This window comes from Giraffa tippelskirchi, chromosome 5 (assembly GCF_054371585.1).
Source record: "Giraffa tippelskirchi isolate mGirTip1 chromosome 5, T2T-mGirTip1v1.2.pri, whole genome shotgun sequence".
Classification (NCBI taxonomy): Eukaryota; Metazoa; Chordata; class Mammalia; order Artiodactyla; family Giraffidae; genus Giraffa; species Giraffa tippelskirchi.
The window spans coordinates 102,563,004-102,584,545 of record NC_137279.1 but is presented as its reverse complement, the minus strand read 5'-3'; the positions used below and the strand labels follow the sequence as shown (position 1 = coordinate 102,584,545).

The 21,542-nt window shown below is 37.2% G+C and overlaps 1 protein-coding gene across 50 annotated transcripts in view; it reads left to right on the top strand.

The window, feature by feature from the left end:
• Positions 1–21,542, top strand: part of PDE4DIP (phosphodiesterase 4D interacting protein) — a 147,832-nt gene that overhangs the window by 76,829 nt on the left and 49,461 nt on the right. For 49 of the 50 annotated variants that reach the window (XR_014052515.1, XR_014052513.1, XR_014052510.1 and 46 more), the window contains 12 exons: positions 904–1,062; positions 1,916–2,029; positions 2,221–2,358; positions 3,065–3,244; positions 4,161–4,355; positions 7,280–7,447; positions 7,619–7,700; positions 11,393–11,484; positions 13,122–13,238; positions 13,560–13,697; positions 14,550–14,662; positions 16,047–16,174. Coding sequence is in view for 30 of the 50 variants with exons in the window: in XM_081486118.1 (XP_081342244.1) it covers positions 904–1,062; positions 1,916–2,029; positions 2,221–2,358; positions 3,065–3,244; positions 4,161–4,355; positions 7,280–7,447; positions 7,619–7,700; positions 11,393–11,484; positions 13,122–13,238; positions 13,560–13,697; positions 14,550–14,662; positions 16,047–16,174 (1,624 nt within the window). In the remaining 20 variants the exon portion in view is untranslated. Of the gene's footprint in view, positions 1–903; positions 1,063–1,915; positions 2,030–2,220; positions 2,359–3,064; positions 3,245–4,160; positions 4,356–7,279; positions 7,448–7,618; positions 7,701–11,392; positions 11,485–13,121; positions 13,242–13,559; positions 13,698–14,549; positions 14,663–16,046; positions 16,175–21,542 lie in introns of all 50 variants that reach the window. The other variant, XM_081486120.1, reaches the window with a different exon arrangement.

The window sequence follows — 21,542 nt, the reverse complement described above, 5'->3', positions numbered from 1 at the left end:
TAATCATTGTGTGATGGTGTGTAAAGGTGAACTTTGCCCTGGTAATAACTTTTTATAAGGATAGCTTGTGTTGAACTTACTTAATCTAAGTAATTCAGTTCAACATTTGCTAACCCTTATTCTGTATGCCAGGTATTGGGCTGTGTTCTGGCAATACAAGAGTGACTATCACAGGCTCTTTCCTCCTAAGTTACTTGTGATATAGTATGAGAGACAGTCATGTAAACAGTATTTCAGTGTGGTAAATACTGTAGAGGAGACATAGGCATCCTATAGGAATATATATTGTGGTAAATAGTGTAGAGGAGGCATAAGGATCCTATAGGAATATATAGGGAGAGCTGAGGGAGTCAGGGAAAGCTTCACAAAGGAGCATATTGCCTAAGATTATTCTTGAAGGGTGGGTAAAAGTCAGTGAGACAGAAAAGCAGGAAGACCAACCAAGTGAGAGGAATGGCATGCATAGTTAGCCATGTGTGCTTTTTTAAAAAAATTAAAACACATAATTCTTAAATAATTTCTTGTTAGCTTGGAAAAAATGCTCCCAGTTCTTTTTTTAAGATTTCAAAGGATGGGTAGTAATCATGTATCCTTGCGCTTGTTGGTAAAATAAAGGATCCACGTTTACCCTGGAACCAAATCCCACTTAGTGCTTACATAGATATATCACTTTTAAGCCAAAAAGTAAGTGCTGAATCATAGCATTAATACTCCCATCCACAGTTCCCATAGTTTCCCTCATCCTATTTGACTCTTGTAGTATTTCTTTCGTAATTTTAAAAATGGCACTTTTTGCTACTTAATTTTTTTGTTCTCTATGCCTTGAAAGTTTTAAGGCCTCCGTATCTAACAACCATGTGAAAAATTTTAGATTGTTTGAAAAAGGGAATCTGTTTAATTCAGGAGTTGCGAAAAGCCTTACAGCAGCTACAAGGAGAACTTCAGAGTAAGAGCCAACAGCTTCATACCCTGGAGGCTGAAAAATTTAATGAGATTCGCACCCAAGAGCAGCACATTCAGCACCTCCACCACAGTCTGAGTCACAAAGAGCAGATGCTTCAGGTGAGTCCACAGAATGATGCAGCTAAAACTGGGTTCACAGGACACGGGAATTTATGTTCATATAATCTCAAAGTGTCTGTCCACTTGTGTTGAGTACCTGCTACATGTAGAACATTGAGATGTGGGAACCAGGAAGATTCAAAAGAAATAGAAAGTACAATCCGTGAACCAAGATGATAACCAGCAAGTGTAGAAATAAGAACTACAGACCTGAAAGACTTAAGCAGTGTGAATGTTCAGCCAATAGTTATTAAGTATCTCTGTGAGTCAGATACCAGTCAAGGAATTGGGAAGATGAAGAGAAGATATGTCTTCTGCTCCCACTGAAGACCTCTGTATATCCAGTTATTTAGATGATAAAATGTAAGTTATAGGGAAAAAAATGGAAGAGTAAGGAAGAGAGTGGTCAGTTCTACCACCTACTCTAAGATTTAGTCACATTAAATACCTTATATTTCCCTGACCATATGATTTTTTTCATAATATGCATACATATATAATACCTACATTTTTTCTCTGACAGAAATACCCCACACAGCCTCTTGGGAAACTTCTAGTGCTTTAAGAGCAAATGTAACCTCTTTCTTGTGAACTTTAGTGACACCTTCAGGCAGAGTTAGACAATGCATCCTATGTTCCCCCAGTAGATGTGTTTGTGTATACTCACGTTTATGTATGATGCATAATTGTTAGCACTTTGTGTGTCTGTTATCTCTGCTAAACTGTGTTCCCCTTGAGAGTGATCACATTGTGTTTTTTATCCTGAAACACTAACAGATTGCTTGACACAATGTAAGAATTCAGTTAATACTAAGTAAAATGAATAAAGAAAATTATTTCTTGGTCCTGTTAGGAATTTCGGGAGCTCCTGCAGTACCGAAATAACTCAGACAAAACCCTTGAAGCAAATGAAATGTTGCTTGAGAAACTTAGGCAGAGAATACAAGATAGAGATGTTGCTCTTGAGGTATGTACCATAATTCTGCTCATGATGCTATGGGTTATTCTGTCCCCAGAGGGACTATAGAAATGTGTGTTAACTGAATTTGCTGCTTTTTAGAGTTGGTGTTCTATTCTTTTATATTTGGAATCTTATTGAATAAGCATAATCAGAATAGTGGCTCTTATGGAGCTTTGGGATGCTTACTTTGCTTGCAGCGGGCTATAGATGAAAAGTTCTCCAGCCTAGAAGAAAAGGAAAAAGAACTGCGTCAACTTCATCTTGCCATGAGAGAGCGAGATCACGACTTAGAGAGGCTGCGTGGTATCCTCTCCTCCAATGAAGCTACCATGCAGGTGAGAGCAAACTCCGTCATGACTTGGCATCCCTCTCCCACTTGGATTCTAAGCCTGAAGCATCACTCCTTCCATCATTTGCTGAAAATCGGGATATTTGCTTTATATATAAAAAAAATACAAAACCAAACAAAAATAGCAGTCATTAATTCTATTATCAGAGACTATGTAGTGAGAAGTTTTAGCACTTCTACTATGAACTTTGTAGGACAGGGCAGTGAATATGGATTCATAGTTCTAATTTATTTCTAATCCTTGTCAGTGTTTATATGCTTTTACAGAACAATTGCTCAGATGCAACTATTATATTGTATTTTTCTCATTAATATTATGTACATGTCTGTGTGCAACCATAGTCAAGAGTTCTTGTTTCTCTTATTAATATTTACTCTGGGCTATTTTTGTATATTTCTTTAATATCTTTAATATCTAACCATCTGGAACTTCTTAAAGAAGTTCTTCACTTCCTCCAAAATACTTTATTTAGGACATACATTATATCCATCTCTCTACAAACTACATAAGAGTTTCTAATAACAAAAAATAGACTAATATGGCATTGTTAGATCAGATATGAAGTTCTTCCTTTTGAAAAATAAATAGATATAATGTAGGAGATAATGTAAAGGTGGGTCAGGTCTCCTGTTCATGCTGAGGAATGTGGGGTGGCTCTTTGACTTAACAACTGCTGTCTCTGTGACTGTAGAGTATGGAAAGTCTCCTGAAGTCCAAAGGCTTGGAAGTGGAACAGTTGTCTGCCACCTGTCAGAAACTCCAGTGGCTGAAAGAAGAAATGGAAACCAAATTTAGCCGTTGGCAGAAGGAGCAAGAAAGCATCATTCAGCAGCTACAGACATCTCTGCATGACAGGAACAAAGAAGTGGAGGCAAGGATTTAGTTAACTTAAGGGCAGTTGGTTTAGTGATGACATAATCTCAGTCTTGGATTAGGACTCTTGAGATCTGAGAGGCTGGTGACCCAAGTGTTTAATTCCATCCTGTGCCTGGGCAGGTCATTGGCTTTCACGGGAATTTTTTCCCTACACCTATAAACTCAAGGGGACAATTATCTTTCTCAAAGAAGTTATGTGAGAATTAATGAGATCTAAAAAATATACCCACAGTATGATAACTAACCTTTGTTATGGTGCGTATGCTGTGTCAGGCACTGTTTTAAGAGCTTGATGGATATTAATTCATTGAATCCTTGCAAACCTATGAGGTACATATAGTTATTCCTCTTTTACAGTCAAGGGAACAGACTTCTGAAGTGAATTAACTTGTCCAAAGTGACATAGCTAATAAGTGGTATAACCAGTGTGCAACCCAGATGGTGTGGCTCCACAGTTTTAACCACCATGTATTGCCTCCTAGTATAGACCTAGGAGCTACATCACCATGCTTGTAAAACCAGTGCTTGTTGTTTTTTGCAGTTTATCATTTTGTGTTCCCCTATAAAGTTAAACTGGGATGAAAATAAAATAAATGAACTGAGTGCCCATTTATCCCCAACTAATATTATTACATGCCCTGAGCATATAAGGAAAGGACTTATTTTAGAAAACAACATGTAAGTTGCCATTCTAAGTTGTTTTTTTGTTTTTTTTTCTGTATTATTAGTGTTCATTCACTGAGTGTGTATTGACAGTCTTTTATGTGCAAGGCCTGTGCTAGATCTGGGGCAACAAAAATGAGTAAAACATCATACTTGCTGTCTCTTCTATGATAGATTCTTTTAAGCCCTTTGATGTATATTAGAGGAAATTCTTTCCTCCAGAACTTACACTGTCTCTCCTGTATTAGGATCTTACTGCAACATTGCTCTGCAAACTTGGACCAGGGCAGAGTGAGATAGCTGAGGAGCTGTGCCAGCGTCTGCAGTGGAAGGAAAGGATGCTGCAGGACCTTCTAAGTGATCGGAACAAGCAAGCGGTGGAATATGAAATGGAGATTCAGGGCCTGCTTCAATCCATGAGCACCAGAGAGCAGGAGAGCCAAGTAAGGACTAATGCACAGGCTGGAAGAGTATCACCCTGTACATTTATAGTCCACACTATAAAAAAGCATTAGAACCTTGTAACTTGGAAAATTTATGTTGTCTTAAGTCCATTCTATTAGCTTTTTTTCCTTCAGCCTATTGACTAGACTATAGTTTTATATGAATTGTCAAGTGAAAGTCACTCAATTGTGTCCAACTCTGTGACCCCATGGACTATACAGTCCTTGGAATTCTTCAGCCAGAATACTGGAGTGTGTAGCCATTCCCTTTTTCAAGGAATCTTCCCAACCCAGGGATCAAAACCACATCTCCCGCATTGCAGGTGGACTCTTTACCAGCTGAGCCACCAGGGAAGCCCATATGAACTATTTCTAGAACACTTTGCATTTGGAGGGTGCCTAAATAATACATATCCCCACTCATTAAGTTCATTATGTATTGATAACATTTTCCTTTCTTTAATATTCTGATAATTTTTACTGAAAGGAATATGGGGTTCTGGAGTGTTTTGATTTCGATTCTAAATTATCAAGACTTGAGTGATATTTTGTTTCTACCCAGGATATGGGGAAGCTTATTCTTTGTATATTTTCTCTTAATTCATGTGAAATCTGAGTTATCTTAAGAAGGAAGAAAAGATTTTTTTCAAAGCCATGATGAGAATAAACAATCTCATAGTAATATGGGATATAGTAATTTCAAAATAACAATACACAAATATTTCAAAAGCAAATTCTTAATTTATCCTCATATCCATATATCTTTATCCTAAAGGCTAGAGTCTGGTATAGTTGGCTTGTGCTACATTTCAGGGACCAGTCACTCAGAATTCCCCCTAGTCAGTTTTCAAAGGGAAATAGATTCTTACCACTTGCCTATGTTATTTGACCATAATAGTCTCTAATGCTTCCTTATATTATGGGATGGTTATATTCCACTCATGCAGTTCTTAGGCCCACTGAAGTAAATACACATTTTGTTAGAAACATGCTGCTTTGTGCTGCAGAAACTGGTCTTAGAATAACCTAACAAAATCATTGTAAGTTATTTAAAAATTCGGCAGGAGACTAATGAGTCTTTGAGTTTTCTTTTTCACCCTTTTGTCATGTGAAAAAATTAGTCTTATTACACTTAATATACACACATATGTCGTGTATGTGTTGGTAGTTAAATGTTGGTAGTAAAATAATGGAATCTAAGAGATGCCTGAAATTACAAAAGATCTTCAGCTCAAGGAAGAGTAGTGATTGCATTCTTCTAGATGTGCTTCTTGAATTTTATATGCAGAACAATCCCTCAAATAGCTTTTAAAAAACATAGCCTCAAAAATCTGCATTTCTGACAAGCTTCCAGATGATGGTAATGCTGCTGGTCCATGAACCATACTTGGAGGAGTGGTGCTAAAAGCAGCATTACTAGAAAAAGAGTCAAGCCAGTTAGATCATATGTATGACACAAGATATCTTGTGTATTATCTACTGTTTCTTCCTGTAATCTAGCAGATTTTTATTAAGGCAAATTGATAACATACTGTTACCTCTAAGATGGTTATGTCCAAATCCCTAGAGTCTGAATTTTCCGTGCTAAAACTAGAAGGTTATTCTTTCGTTTCTCTTAGAAGTTATGACGAGGGCTCAGCTTCTTATTTAAAACAGTAGTAATTCTCCCCAGAGACAGTTGATGCTATATCTAACATATCCATCATCTTACATTCTTAGTAATTTTAGTCTTAGTTTGTTATTTCTGGATTTTCTGATTAAATGCAGACTTTCTATGTGGTGTGCATGCTAAGTCACTTCAGTTGTGTCTGACTCTGTGACCCTGTTGACTATAGCCTACCAGGCTCCTCTGTCCATATGGATTCTCCAGGCTAGAACACTGGAGTGGGTTGCCATGCCCTCCTCCAGGGCATCTTCCCAACCCAGGGATCGAACCCATGTCTCTCATGTCTCCTGCATTGGCAGGCAGGTTCTTTATCAATTTTTTCCTTATTGTGCCATCATGTGTCTTAGTAAACTATGGGATTTGAAATGAAATAAACTGGTGTGATTTTGAGGTCCAGATTCTCATGGTCATGTGGTCTGATAAAAATGTTTCTGTGTAATTGATTCTTTCACTATCTAGGTCTTGAGTGCCTATGTACTGAGTGCCTTCTATGGGCCAGACTCTGTTCTGGGAGCTTGGGATTCAGCACTGAATAAAACATCACAGTGCTTGCCCTTAGAAAACTTTCATCCAGTTGCAGGTGTTGGGGGAGAGAGAGACAATAATAGATATATTGATTACTGGTAAGTGCAATGTAAAAAAAAACGTAGCAGGTCAGCAGAAATTGGGAGTAGAGATGAGCTTGCTGCATTTAGACAGGAAATGCAGAAAAGGCCAATCTGAAAAGTTGAAATTTGGCAAAGACCTTGAAGAAGGAAATGGCAACCCACTCCAGTATTCTTGCCTGGAGAATTCCATGAACAGAGGAGCCTCATGGGCTACAATTCATGGGGTCACAAAGAGTGAGACACGACTGAGTGACTGACACTTTCCTAGACAAGTAAAAGGAGCAAACCATGCAAATGACAAATGTTTGGGCAAAGACCATCCATGCCAAAGGCACATGTATCCCCGAGTAAAGAAAGACATCAGTTACCCAGTTCAATACGTTATTAGCCTGGCATTTCTAGCAGAACCAATTTCAGATTAGTTTATCTATGATAGACATGTTATGTTCTGTTTTTCCAGTATTCCATCTATGAGAGACTTTCTTTCCACTCCTTGACTGTTTTGTCCTGTAAAATGAAAGCAAGGAAACTATTTCTTAGAGCCCCACTAACTTTTTAAAAAAATGGTTGGCTTTTAACAAATGACATCAGAACACAAATTTTGTTTTATTAGAGTCTCTCTCTCATGTTGTGTGTGATTTCCTTACTAGGCTGCTGCAGAAAAGATGGTACAAGCTCTAATGGAAAGAAATTCAGAATTACAGGCCCTGCGCCAATATTTAGGAGGGAAAGATTTCATGATGTCCCAAGCACTCCTCTCTAACCGACCAGCTGAAGTTACCTCCATCAGCCCCCATCTCGGAGAGCAAACTGATCAAGTAAGAACTATAGACTTGTATAGATGTTTATGCCCAGCTGTATTTTCTTTTTATATCTGAGGCATAAGTATGATACTTTTAATACCAAGTTGTGTGAGGATGTTCCAAGTCCTGTCGTTGTGATCATGGTTCCTTTATCTTCCTAAATCCCCTGACTCTTACAATTTTTAGGATTCAGTGCATATACCCTCCAGAGATGATAGCACTTCAGTGACTGCCAAAGGGGATGCTAGCGTACCCAGGTCCTCGTTAGGTAAGTATCAAATTTGATTTCATTAAGGAATCTCTGTCTTTCCTTATTGTAACTCTCTGTTAACCTATTTGGCCAAGACCCTTTTTCTCTTCCTACCTTAATGGAAAAAATTAATTTGGATTCCACTTAAAGACTGAAGATATGTCTATTCTAGGAAGAACTGACTTTACCTTACATTGAATTAAAGCTATTGTTCTGGCTATACAATTTGGCCCAGAGAAGCTGCGTCCTAATTTTCCTTTTCAGATAGCTTTGCAGGGACTCAAGAATGCAAGAGGCAGTGTTTTCAAACGTGCACGGCAGGACTATGGGGCTGATACCTTCTCCTGAGCATCTTTGAAGCAAGCTGAGGCTACTTACTGTACCTAGACATAAGCTACATTACAGTATTGGGAAGAGTAGGCAGTGTACACTGAGTCATTTGCCAAGCTCTGCCCTATCCAAGAGGTGGTTGTAGGCCTTGAACTCCATAAAAGTAACTGAATTATATGTGAGACGTGAGCAAAACTCAAAACAAATGCGTTAGATTAGTCTCTGACTTTCAGAGATCAAAATATTAGGATCTGGAGAAGTGTTACAGAAACAGGGGCTCACCATGATTAGTGACTTGGTGATTATAGTGCTGATAAGAAGTGTTGTGGACTTGGAGAATTCACTTACGGCTTTTTAAATGATTTTCAGAATGTAAAAACTTTGTGTCTGTTTTATAGTATAGGGCATTGTGGAATTCATAGGTAAGTTGTGCAAGTAATCATTTTTTAGTGGGAAACTTTATTCTAGTCCAAGAGTAAAGATGCTGGATTTGTTTAATTTACTCCCTATTTACCTTTTTAAAAAAGCATCTTTCCCCAATTTATTTTGTAAATTTCAAACCTATATAAAAGTGGCAAAAATAGTACAGTGAATACCCATGTACATTTTTATTAAGATTCACCAACTGTTAACATTTTGCCACTTTTGCACTATTTCTTGCATGTATGTGCGTGTACACACAGATGTAATGTTTTTTCTGAACCATTTAACAATTACAGAGATCATGACACTTCATCCCTAAATACTTCATTAAACAAGAGCAATCTCCTGGGTAACTACAATTACCACGTTCAGTCAATGTAGCTTTAACATAGTCCTAGTATCTAATGTTGGAGAAGGCAATGGCACCCCACTCCAGTTTGCCTGGAAAATCCCATGGACGGAGGGGCCTGGTTGGCTACAGTCCATGGGGTCGCTAAGAGTCGGACACGACTGAGCGACTTCACTTTCACTTTTCACTTTCCTGCACTGGAGAAGGAAATGGCAACCCACTCCAGTATTCTTGCCTGGAGAATCCCAGGGACGGGGGAGCCTGGTGGGCTGTCGTCTATGGGGTCGCACAGTCGGACACGACTGAAGCAACTTAGCAGCAGCAGCAGCAGCAGTATCTAATGTGCAGTCTATTTTCAGGGTTCCTGTTGTCCCTGTAATACTCTTGATAGCTGGTCGTTTTCTTCCCTCCCTATTGTCATGGTTCTTGAGTCTCCTTTAATCTAGAACCATTTTCTAGCCTTTTTGTCTTTTTTTGGCATTAGCAGTTTTTTCAATTAAAGTGTAGTTGATTTATAATGTTGTGTTAGTTCCCAGTGTACAGCAAAGTGATTTTGTTGTATATATTCTTTATCAGATTCTTTTACATTATGGTTTATTACAGGTTATTGAATATAGTTCCCTTTGCCATACAGTAAGTAGGACCTTGTTCATCCATTCTGTATATAATAGTTTGCATCTGCCAGCCCCTAATTCCCAATCCAACCCTCCACCATCCCTGCTTGGCAACCACAAGTCTGTTCTCTGACACTGGCATTTTTTAAAGCTCTGGGCCAGCTAATGGCCGTCAGTTTGGCTCTGATTGTCTCCTCATGGTTAGATTCAAGTTAAACATCTTTGGCAAGAATGCTGCATGGGTGATATCTTTCTTGATGCAACGCCTCAGGAGCACATGGTATCTACTTGTGTTATGCTCAGTGATACTAAATTTAGTCATTCAGTTAAGGTTGTATCCACCAGATGTCTCCATTGTAAAGGTTCATTTTCCCCTTTGTAATTAATAAGTGATAAGTGATCTGCCCAAATACCTTAAGGTGTTGATAGTTCTGCTTTCCCACAGTCGTTCACCCGGTGGTTTTAGTATCCTTCAAGCTTGCTTGTACCCACTATTACTTTGGTAGTTCAGAAGACTGCTTTTCTGTTTCTAAAATTCCTTCTTTATTTAGTAGTGTGTCTTCTTGTATAAAGAAGAGGTGCCCTTTCCCTATCCTTTCTATTCCATTTGTTTGTTTATATCGGTATGAAGTAATGGGTGGTTTGTTTTTTTAAAAAAATATTTTGTTATCCATTTCTGTCATTCTTCCACTTGATGACCAAATTATCCGGGATTTGGCTAATTTGAGCCCCTTCAAACTGTTCCTCTGTCCTTTCAATAATTCTTCATCAGTTTTTGATTACTTCCATACTTTCTGGCACAAGAAGATGTTATGTAATTACCTTTTTCTTTGCCTGCCTCAGCCCTGAAATTATCCATTACTTCAAGGAGCTCTCTAGTTCCTTTTAATGGGTAATGGCATTTATATACTAATATCTGGGCATAAGATAAATTCATAACTTCAAGTATGTCCTTTGCTTCTAGGCCCTTTTAAGTGAAAAGAGCTAAGGGTGTGTGTGTGTGTGTGTGTGTGTGTGTGTCATCTTTTGATACTGGTTCCTCTAATTCCAGTGTAACAGTAAAAGTTCTTTCTCTTCCTTATTTTATATTTATATCTCCCTTCTCCCAACATTGAGAAACCTGGTTACCTATAACATCACTATATTTATATATTTGCATAATACAGAAAAATAGTTTCAGAATGGCTATATGAATACCACTATCAAAAGTAAATCTATTAAATAATGTTTAAAATTTCTTTGTAATTCTTATTATCCTTAGAATATTTCCAATTGAGGATGTACAGTTGAATATTGTGTTCAAAAATTATTTGGATTAATTTTTTAAGTTGTATTCTGGATGGTTATCTTATCTATTTGCTGTTTAGTTTCATTCATTTTTGTTAGTATTCAGTTTTTGGCTTTTTCTTCCTCATTATTGTTGAACTAAACTTTACCCATTAATAATAAAACATTAAAATGGTTCAAAGCTCAAAACTATAGAAAAGTGTACTCAGAAGTCCCATCTACTTCTCTGTCCTTGCTCTCCTGTTTTCACTCATCCTCTGAAGGCAACTGGTTTCATTTCTGAGGTATCCTTCCTGTGTTTCTTTTTATAGAAGCAAGCAGATTAATCCTATGTGTATATGTAACATGCGTGTGTCCCCCTTTACTAACATAAAACATACTCCGTAGATGTATTCCTTTCTAAACAGCTTGTTGTACTTAATAGCTTAGAAATCACTCCATATCAGTTCATAAAGATATTCCTCACTCTTTTTTACAGCTATATATAGAGTTTCATCATGTGGACATACTATACACATTCAATCTTCTTTTTATAGGCTTGTAGATGGATTGCAGTGTTATTACAAATTATGCTGCAAAGAACATCCTATGTTTATATGTTTTGTTGTTACTGGATTGTATCTTAGAATAAATTCCTCAGAAACAAGGCAGCACAGATCACATTATGTTGATACTGATTATAACTAGCACTGTGTATTTATCTTTAGGAGACTTGGATACAGTTGCGGGGCTGGAAAAAGAACTGAGTAATGCCAAAGAGGAACTTGACCTCATGGCTAAAAAAGAGAGAGAAAGTAGGGTGAGTTTTCTAGTTAAGTCTAATTTCTAAGTTCCTGTTTTTTTTCAAAAGAGTTTTAAGTATTCAAGAGGGAGAGAACATATGTGTACCTATGGCTGATTCGTGTTGATGCATTATAGAAACCAACACAACATTGTAAAGCAATCATCCTCCAATTAAAAGTAAATAAATTTTTTTAAAAATTAAAAAAAAAAAGTAAAATTCTCCAAGTATATCTGGGTCCAAATACAAGTTGAGGCTTTTTTCTTTCTAGAGAAAAGTAGAAATTGCTTTATATATTTATTATCTCACCAACATGCTCTTGTTTTTATAAATGAGGATTATTAAAGCATTTTTTTTAAGTACTGAAAGAACACAGTTTTTTTTTGCCCATGTCTAACTGGAATAAAATAATTATAGAGGACTTGTGAAAAAATGAAGTGCTATATAATTGCTACTTATAATTATGACAGATCCATGAAATTAGTTTTAGAAACATAGAACAAGAGACACTCAAGAAAGATCCATAATGTTTATTGAGAACTTGCTATATGTTATGCACTGCACTGGGCACTTAAATTAGCACTAATACTTACAACTCTGCAAAGTAGGTTAATGTTGGCCCTATTTTATAGAAGAAGCTGAAACACTGTTTTAAAAGGTGAAGGAGGGGAATCGATGTGTGACTATAAAATACTAAAGCTACGATTTAAGCTTCTGGGACTCAGCATGCTTCCTCAGAAGTCCTTTAAACATACTTCCTCAGAAGTCCTTTCCTGGAGCAGATAATTTTTCCCATCCATATGCTCTATTTATAGCAACAGTTTTCATCATTTTCTTAGAAGAGGCCTCTCAGCCTTACAGAATCCCTTCCCCTTCTGCCTCCCTATACAACTAGTTGTTTGTCCAACTTGGATGCAGAGAGAGGAAGTTTTAAGGCCACAGTATAGGGTTACAGGCTAAAACCGAAAGCCTTTATGTCACCATGGCCTCTACTTTAGAAGATCAGACAGTGTCATGGGTTCCTAAAGTTTAGTTTGCCAGTCTATATAGCTCTTCAGTTTTCCCATAGTTAGATCTATAATATAAAACCTGTGTTCATATTTGTGATGAAATTATCTTATTGTATTTCTTTTCATTACCATATCTCTCCTTACAAACAGAATCATGTTATATGACTCAAGTTTTGAGGATGTGAAATTGTGTGGCATTTTAAAAATACGAGTTTAAAAAAAATCCCCTAGTTTCCCTCCTTTTCTAAAATTTCGGTTCTACCCTAGCCATTATGTTGTTCCTGTTTCTCTCACATATACTCAATTAAGACTAATGTTACTGGACTTCCCTGAGATCGCACATGCCATGCAGTACAGCCAAAAAAAAATTAAAAAAACAAACCAATTTGGTATGTTTTGTAGTGCTAACAAAAAGTAGAGGACATCATTAAAACCACATTACAACTTCCTATGAAACATCCTTTGATACCACCCGGAATGGTTTATGGATCTGATTTAGTAGCTCACTATTCATGTTCTAGTTTTTATTTGCACTACTAGTTGCTAATAATATGATATGGAAAAGCATCTGCTTCAGTGTCAAAATGTAATCATGACACCTACTGTTTCCTCTGCCCACTGACTTCAAGATTTCTTTCTCCACAGATGGAACTCTCCGCACTCCAGTCCATGGTGGCTGTGCAGGAGCAAGAGCTGCAGGTTCAGGCTGCTGACATGGAGTCCCTGACCAGGACCATACAGATTAAGGAAGACCTCATAAAGGTCGTTCAAAGCTTTTGAAAGACTCTTGGAAATGATAACAGCTCAGAATACCTTTACCTTCAAACAGCACTTGGATTCATTGAGTCCCTCTGCTGGTGCTTGTCTTCTAGATGCACCGTTCATTTGAGCCTCTTGGTGTTGCCATATCCTCTCTGACTGATATCAGAGTTGCTCAGATTTCATGAAGAAGCTATTGTTACTATCATGGCTTATTAATATCCTGCTTAATGTATAGTAGATTATTTCAAGAGCATTTGTTCCTCTGCTGAATAGCACTTTTTCTTTCATTACTATTTTTATTACTAGTTGTTTGACTTTTAGGACCTGCAGATGCAGCTGGTTGATCCTGAAGACATCCCGGCTATGGAACGCCTGACCCAGGAAGTCTTGCTTCTTCGGGAAAAAGTCGCTTCAGTAGAATCACAAGGACAGGAAACTTCCGGAAACCGAAGACAACAAGTAAGCTATTGGAATACAGGCCTTATTTTTACTGCAAAATAAACAGTGAACAAGATGTCAATTACTTATGATGGTGGCTGTTGGTGGAATTTCATCGAGAATCTGTGCTCCCAAGTTCCCCACCTTGGTCAGTAGCAGCCACAGGTGCTGTTTTCTAGCACGTGCGGTTCCATTGTAACTGCTGCCCCAGATCTGACCTTTCTTGAATGCCAAACTTGTTATTAATCAAAAGACCGGTTTACCTATACTCCTCCATGTCTCTGTTATCATGTCTCTCACTAACTACTCATCTCACTCCAAACTGGCTTTAACTCTACCAGTGCACTTAAACAGATTGCTGGTCATGCATTATCATAGGTCGTCGTCTTTAGAGCACTTTACTATAGCTCACAGTGACACCTGTCTGTGACTGATGGATGTCTTTCCCCAGCTAGATAGTAAGTTTATCCTTAGAACCTGGCACAGAGAAGGGGCCCAGTAAATATTTACTCAATGAATGAAGAGCACTTGTGAGTCCTGTTGTCTGTGTCCCTCTTGCCCCATCCTTGCTCTGTCTCCCACTCCTCCCTCTTAGCCTGTCTCCTGTGTTTCTAGCTTTGTTTTCTTCTTTCTTCTTCTTCCTCCCATATTTGAATTCTGCCTTATAGAGTTTTAAAGATAAAAAAACTTTATGACAAATATGACATTGGCTTGAAAACTGTAGCGTACTATATAGAAAGGTTAAGTCAGTAATGAGATCGTGAGCTTTTTGAGTCATAGCCCATGCTGATACATTCTTTTGATCTCTTTCTCAGAATTAACTGTGGCTTCATGTTTCTGTTTGCGTGTTGCTTCACTTCTTTTTCCCCTCAGTTGCTGCTGATGCTCGAAGGACTGGTAGATGAGCGAAGTCGGCTCAATGAGGCCTTACAGGCAGAGAGACAGCTCTATAGCAGTCTGGTGAAGTTCCATGCCCATCCAGAGAGGTGAGTGACTGACAGCACTGTTTTTCCTTTTATTCCTCATTACGTGCAGATGCCTACAGCTTACAAAGTGGGAAGAAAAAGAAAGTGGACCATTACCGGGGTCCAATTTGTCATTTGTTTTATGGATTCCTCTGAGGCTCAGTGTCTAAATTAAGTCAGGAATACTGCCTGTTTCATGTAGTTATTGCAAAGATCAAATGAGAATACATGTCAGGTGTCTCAATTAGTACCTTGCATATAGTAAGAACTTGTATATTTCTTTCATTTCTCTGCTTCTTTTCCTATTCCTGCTTCATTATATTATAATAATAAGAGTAAGACTGTAAAGGGCCCTGATATTCATTGAATGTCACTGAAGAAAATATATTTGTTGTTATGGCTACTGTTACTCCAGGATTACCAATAGCCATCATGATGAATATGTTTTCCTGTACCTCTTAATTTTTGGTCATATATATTATTATCTTTCTGGTACATTTTCTGTTCCCCTTTTTTTTTTTTTCTTGTTTTGCCTTCCCTCCTAGCCCCTTTCTTTCTTTCCTAATTTTTATTTTTGTTACTATTCAGCTTTCTCTAATTTATTGCTGAGTTAAATTTGTTTTCTTTCTCTTTCAAGAAAATGAAGGCAGAGGAAGTGTATGATAGGACCACTTGTGTTACTTATTAAAGAATCTCTGGCTCTATGTGAATTGGATTCCTTCTCAGAGTACTGTAAAGTTTGGTTAACAAGTGACAAAACATATACCTTCAGTAGCAACCAACCCTACTTGGCTCAATATCAATTCAGTTTGCAGTTAGTTTTTCCTGGGTTTTGGTTTTTCAGAAACTAACACGTTCAGTTAAAAAATGAAATTTCTCCTAGTAACTGTATAGTGGTGTTAGCTAAATATTAGGAACTATAATTTTATGTCAGATTGGCCCAGAATCTCAGATAAAGGGACAGACTTTACAGAAGGCAGACCTTGCTAATCTACCAGCAATGAACACAGGTGCCACAACAAAGACCATGTTCATTGACTGTATTCTGGAGACACAATAAAATGTGTCTCCTAGAGTCTCATGGCTCAGAGTGGCACTGTTGGCTCTTTGGAAGCATCTATGGACTCATTATGGGCTTCCCTGGTAGCTCAGTGGCAAAGAATCTGCCTACAATGCAGGGGACACAGGTTCAATCCATGGGTCCAGAAGATCCCTTGGAGAAGGAAATGGCAACCCACTCCAGTATTCTTGCCTGGAAAATCCCATGGGCAGGAGAGCCTGGGGGCTACAGTCTATGCGGTCGCAAAAGAGTCGGACATGACTTAGTGACTAAACAACAACAACAATGGACTTATTACATTGATGGCTAATTCATTTTCCTTCCATGTGTGGCATGTTTAATCAGCTCTGAGAGAGACCAAACTCTGCAGGTGGAACTAGAAGGGGCCCAGGTGATACGCAGTCGGCTAGAAGAAGTTCTCGGAAGAAGCCTGGAGCGCTTAAGCAGGCTGGAGACCCTGGCCGCCATTGGAGGTGGGGAACTGGAAAGTGTGCGAGTTCGTCACGAGCATGGCTTCTGAGCACTGGCGGGTCAGACTGCAGCCCGGGATGGAGACCCTTGTATGCACTAACCAGAGAGCCCTGTCTGAACTAAACGGTGACTTACTAATGATAGAACTGGTACAAGTAGCATCACCTACAAAGTGAAACTCACTTTAGTCTACCTGTATTTCACTGTTCGTAACTGTCTCTAAGTTGAATGGTGGAGGTTACAAGGTACAGCACACTATAAATCATTCCATCTTAATTTCCCCACCCCCCCTTCCTTCTTTTCCCTCATCCCTTCTATGGGCCAATAAAGTTTATTCCTCCCCCACTTTCACAATCCATTTCATATATTCCATATCATGTCATAAATGCATGTGTGTGTATTTTTTTTGCCATTCGATCAATTCATGCTCTTTGAGTGAGAGCAATTTTTTAATCAAAGGTTCAGGATGAGAGAGAGAGAGAATGAGAGTCTGTAAGAATGACTCTGCAGAAATGGTATAATCCTTAGAAAGTAATCAAAGCTAAGACTTGCAGTAGTAGACTGAAAGTATTGGGAAGGCCAAGTTAAAGAGCAGAGGCAAAGACTATTAAAACATTTATAGTAAACCTTTACCTCTAATATTGTTTCAGAGTTGATTATTGAATGACAGTGAAAAGAGATTAGATGCAGATTAAATTACATTAATTTTTTTTTTCTTTAAACCAAGCATATAATATTTAGTCAGAACATAACTTTAAGAAAGCTCCCAGGTCTTTCAGGGTCAGAATTCTCCATATAAAAGGATAATTTCAAATGTAATGTCCCCTTTCAAGTTCGATATTTCACCAAATAACTCATTATGGTCAGAATAGCCTACTTCTTGTATTTTTTTCATTTGGTAGTGGCACTAGGTGGAGTACTATATTTTTCACTTTTTAGTGCTTTTGCATTTTTCCATATTAAAACAACTAATAGGCTTCTGGCTTTGATGTCTTTGAATAGTTTAGAAAGAAATGTCTCACATCTTTCTAGGTTTCGGTCATTGTCTCAATGTTTTGTTATCACAACATGACAGAAAGAAGAAAGGGGGCCCTTGAGATTATACTTCTGGTATCTTAAATATCAGTGTAATTGATATCTTAAATATCAACAAAAAAATAACAGTAACCAAGGTTATTTTGGAGCTTTGCAAGCTCATGAGATTTGTTATTTCGGCTGGATATAATTTTCCTAGTTTAGAAGCTGAGGTTTCAGATTTTAAACATGGAATTTGGAACTAGGGATTGAGGCTCTTTAGCACCATAAATGTAACTGAGTACCCTTTCTAAATTAGGTGGAGCACAATGGTTTTTCTTTTTTCCCTCCCATTTTTTTACATGACATTTTACTTCTTTCACATTCATGTGCTGACATGGCTTGTTTACATTCTAAATTCTGTCCAAGTTTCTGTAACCTCAGCAACACCTGTAACAGAGCATCAGTCACTCTAAAGTGGACAGGGAAGAAAATATTCTCCTGGAGAAACACCCTGGAACTCTCTGATTAAGTAATTTGCAAAAGATTGGTAGCCATAAGCTTCCTCTTAATGGAAATGCTTTCCAGTTTTAATGGGCTTGCTTTAAGGGGAAAAGGCATCATTTAATAAAGGATATAGGAAGTATAAGCAGAATCATCCATTTTTTCTTAGTCTTCCAATTTTTAGTGACCCTTTACTGCACAAAGCTTTTTGTAACATTCTGGAAGTAAAGAAACAGGTAATCAAGCTGTAGAAATATCAACCCATCAAAGACAAGCCTGTCATATGATTACAAGGCATTTAGGAAATGCCTTTTCTTATTTTTACTAATAGACCAATGGTGCTAAGTTTCCTGTTAAGATTCAACCATGGGTGATATTTGGCTTCTAATGGCTCATAGTGATTACAGTAATTTAGGTAAGCTACTACTTCTGTTTCTGTCATCCTACAAGAGTAGGAATTTCCCTTGTTATCTTGAACAGTTGCTAAATGTTAGAAATGTTAAGGTAGTGGAATGAATAATGAGAAACCCAACTTCCTACTAAAAAATTAACAAAATACATAGATTAGGGGGAGAAAGTAAGTGAACTCTAGTCCTGATTTGAATCCTGAAAAGATGGAGTAACTTGTGCTGTAGTTACTTACCTTTGATATTGGTCCTTAGGAAACATTTTAGAAAGTTAAGGGATTTAGTGGCACAGGAGAAATTAGAAGTTTGATCTTGATACCATAGATGTGACTAAAATCTGTTTTTGACTTTCTGGTCTGTGTAGTTGGAATAAGGCTTGCAAACAGTGCTAACTGGAGAGAGTTTGCCAGTCTAACAATTTTATGTGATAATTTGGCATCTTATTAGAGAATATGACTCTAATGAATTTTGCTCTGTATCCCACAAACAGTTGATGCTTTGGCCCTTTCATTCATATACTCATATTTAACATGCTATGATAAGATTCCATTCCCTCTTTAGGAGCACAGACCTTTTCTCCTACTGAATTATTCTACCTTTGCCAGGTGTTTTTCAACATTACAGTAACTTTAGATAAAGCATTGTGTGCTTATAGAACCTTGTGTTTCTATAAACCTTGTGTTTGAATGAAAAAAAAAAGTGAACGAAAATGGAATTAAATTCTCACTCAGACTATGCTTAATTGGAAACATAGAACTTAAATTCAGAAAAATCTCTATTGATAGATTTGGTCTTTCACATGTTTCCTTTCTGGTTGTAATGATTGTAAGAGGTCAGGGTAGTTGAAGTCTATATAGTTTTTAGAAACTAAAGAGTTGAAAAGGACCTCCAAGAAGATTTATTTAATGAGTGAAATGGAAGTCCTTTTGATAGATATTCCCCTTTAAACTCTTTTCTGTTACAGGATTAAAGTGTATCATTGAAGTCTGGTAATTGATAATACCTAGTATAAATCAGCATTTTTTGGTGTTCTCTTTTTAACTGTTTAGTCAAGTTACAGTAACTTTTTTGAAAAGGCCTGATGGGACTCTTTTAATATTGTCAACCTTTAACTTTGATCAGGTATACTCTTATCCTTACCCGCACCCCCCCACCCCCTCCCACACCCACTTCTCTTCATTCATTTGTGGACAGCAGCAGTATTTTAATTTCTTCTGCTTCCTCATTTGTATTTTTAAAAGCTTTGTCTTTGTCATTATGTACAGTGAGAGATCTGTGAAAGATCAAGAAAATCTTGACCTGGATAGGATAGTAGATCCAAGCCATAAGTTTCCTGAGGAGGTTCTTTAGTTTATTCTACTTGCACCATTTATACCTAAATGACCCCAGTGGCAGATTTCTATAAAGGGCCTATCACTTCTATGCTTGCTTATGCTTCTAATCCAGTGTCTGGTTGAGAAGTTTGGTTCATAGCTTCAAAACAGTTCAAGAAAATTGATTTCAGTTCTCTCTGCTTCAGTCATCTTCTTCCTCTCTCTGCTTCAGTTGGATCTAGAATCTTCTGATTAGGACAAGGAGAAACAGATCAGATTACACCCCAAATTGCTCCTTTCATTGAGGAATAAATGACCTACCTAAAGTCATTTCCCTTTGGAATGTAAGCCCTAGAGGAAACAGTTATTTAATACCTTTGCTTTCTTTGAGCTAGTATTAGAAAACTCTCGTTCCTGTTGATATGATCAAGTTATTGTTTTCTGACTTATTGGTCTTTTTTTTTTTTTTTTTTAAGTCACAAAATCTTCACATCCCTGAAAAACTCAAGTTGTTTCTTCAACTAGGGTCTCACTAATAACTACAGATCTGCAGCCAATGTGCAGGGATATGTGACAAACTTCCTAGAGAGTAGGGAAGGAATATAGTGACTCACACACTTTTTAAAGTCCATTTCCCACCCTGCCTTGTAGAAATGGTACTACTAGAGGTGTGATAAGTGAAATTAGCTTTGTTGTTCAGATACTGATATCCTGTGAGACACAAACATTTAGAGAATTTTCTGTCATTTCTCTTTGGGGTGAAGCTCAGAGAGCTTTTATTCTTCTACCTTTTGTACTGCAGAATCATTTGTACTGCAGAAAAAATAGCTGGGGATATGGAGCTCATATAAGGCAACACAATAAGAAAGACAGAAGGAATGAGTCAGCAGGCCAGGACAGCAGAGTAATTTCTGTGGGGTGATAGTTTCTGTGTGTTAATGCATTTTGGAATATGGATTTAAGCCACCTTGTCACTAGATATTTGGAGCAATTAACTTTGTTAAATCATTTTTATTACAATTAAAAGACAATCATATAGATTGTAAGTAGTGTGAGTATTGACAGAAGGTAAGTCCTCAACTTCTTCCCATATCATCACTAAGCCAGGATAAATTTCCCAAGGAAAAAATCAGTGTTTGTAATTCGCTTCCAACAAAGGATGGGAAGTGGAAGAGAGACATAAAACTGTAGAGCTAACAATACTAATTTTATCAAATAAGAGTAATTAAACTTATAAAGTGACATACTAATTCTTTTTGCATTACTTTCCCTTTTTGTTATTTAAAGTCAAATTCCAGAAATAAAAATCTTTATCATACTGTTTTCTTCTTGCTAAAGCTGGAAGGATAAAATAAAAAGTTCAGCAACATCAGAAAATGTTTGATCTAAAACAATGAAGAGTATGGTTGTTAAGTACATGAACCAAATCGACTTCCTTGTTCCCTTTGAGAACTCATTGCTGTCTAGCAAATGCATGTAGGTTTGTTTTTAGTGTATAATATGAATAGACAGTGCTTCCTTTTACAATTTCAAAATAATTGCTTTGAAATACCCCTCTCAGTCTGTAAACTTTAGAGTCATGTGTGTATACAAGTATGTTTTATAAACCATGAATTTGTCTGTTTCCACTAAGTACGATCAATTTGATAATAAAAGCAGGTTTACTTTTTACCACTTAAAGTTTTGATCTTAGGGCTGTTGAGAAAAATTAAAGTGATTAATAACAATTTAGATGCAGAAGGAAGTAACATGTTACATCCAGTAACTTGGCACTAGATCCTTTTAGGCCTATTTCCCCTCCAAAACAAGCTGTAAGTTTTCATTTCTTCATGGCACTGTGTTGTGTTAAACTGTGTTAACATTTGTGCTAGCATGGAGCATGTACCTTTTTATAGAATTTCAGCTATTTTAGTTGAAACACAAAATTGTTACTTATCCAATAAAAGTATCAAAGGCCAAACAGTAATTATTTGGTTTCATTCTTAAAAGATTAACGAGAAAAATAGAGAAAGCTCTTATCTTTTTTTTTCCCCCTTATAGGAGAACATGTCTATTGATGATTGTAGTAAAACTCCAAGTTAAATAAGGCTCTGAAATGAGTGAATGCCTTTGTATTTATTTAACTAAAGGAA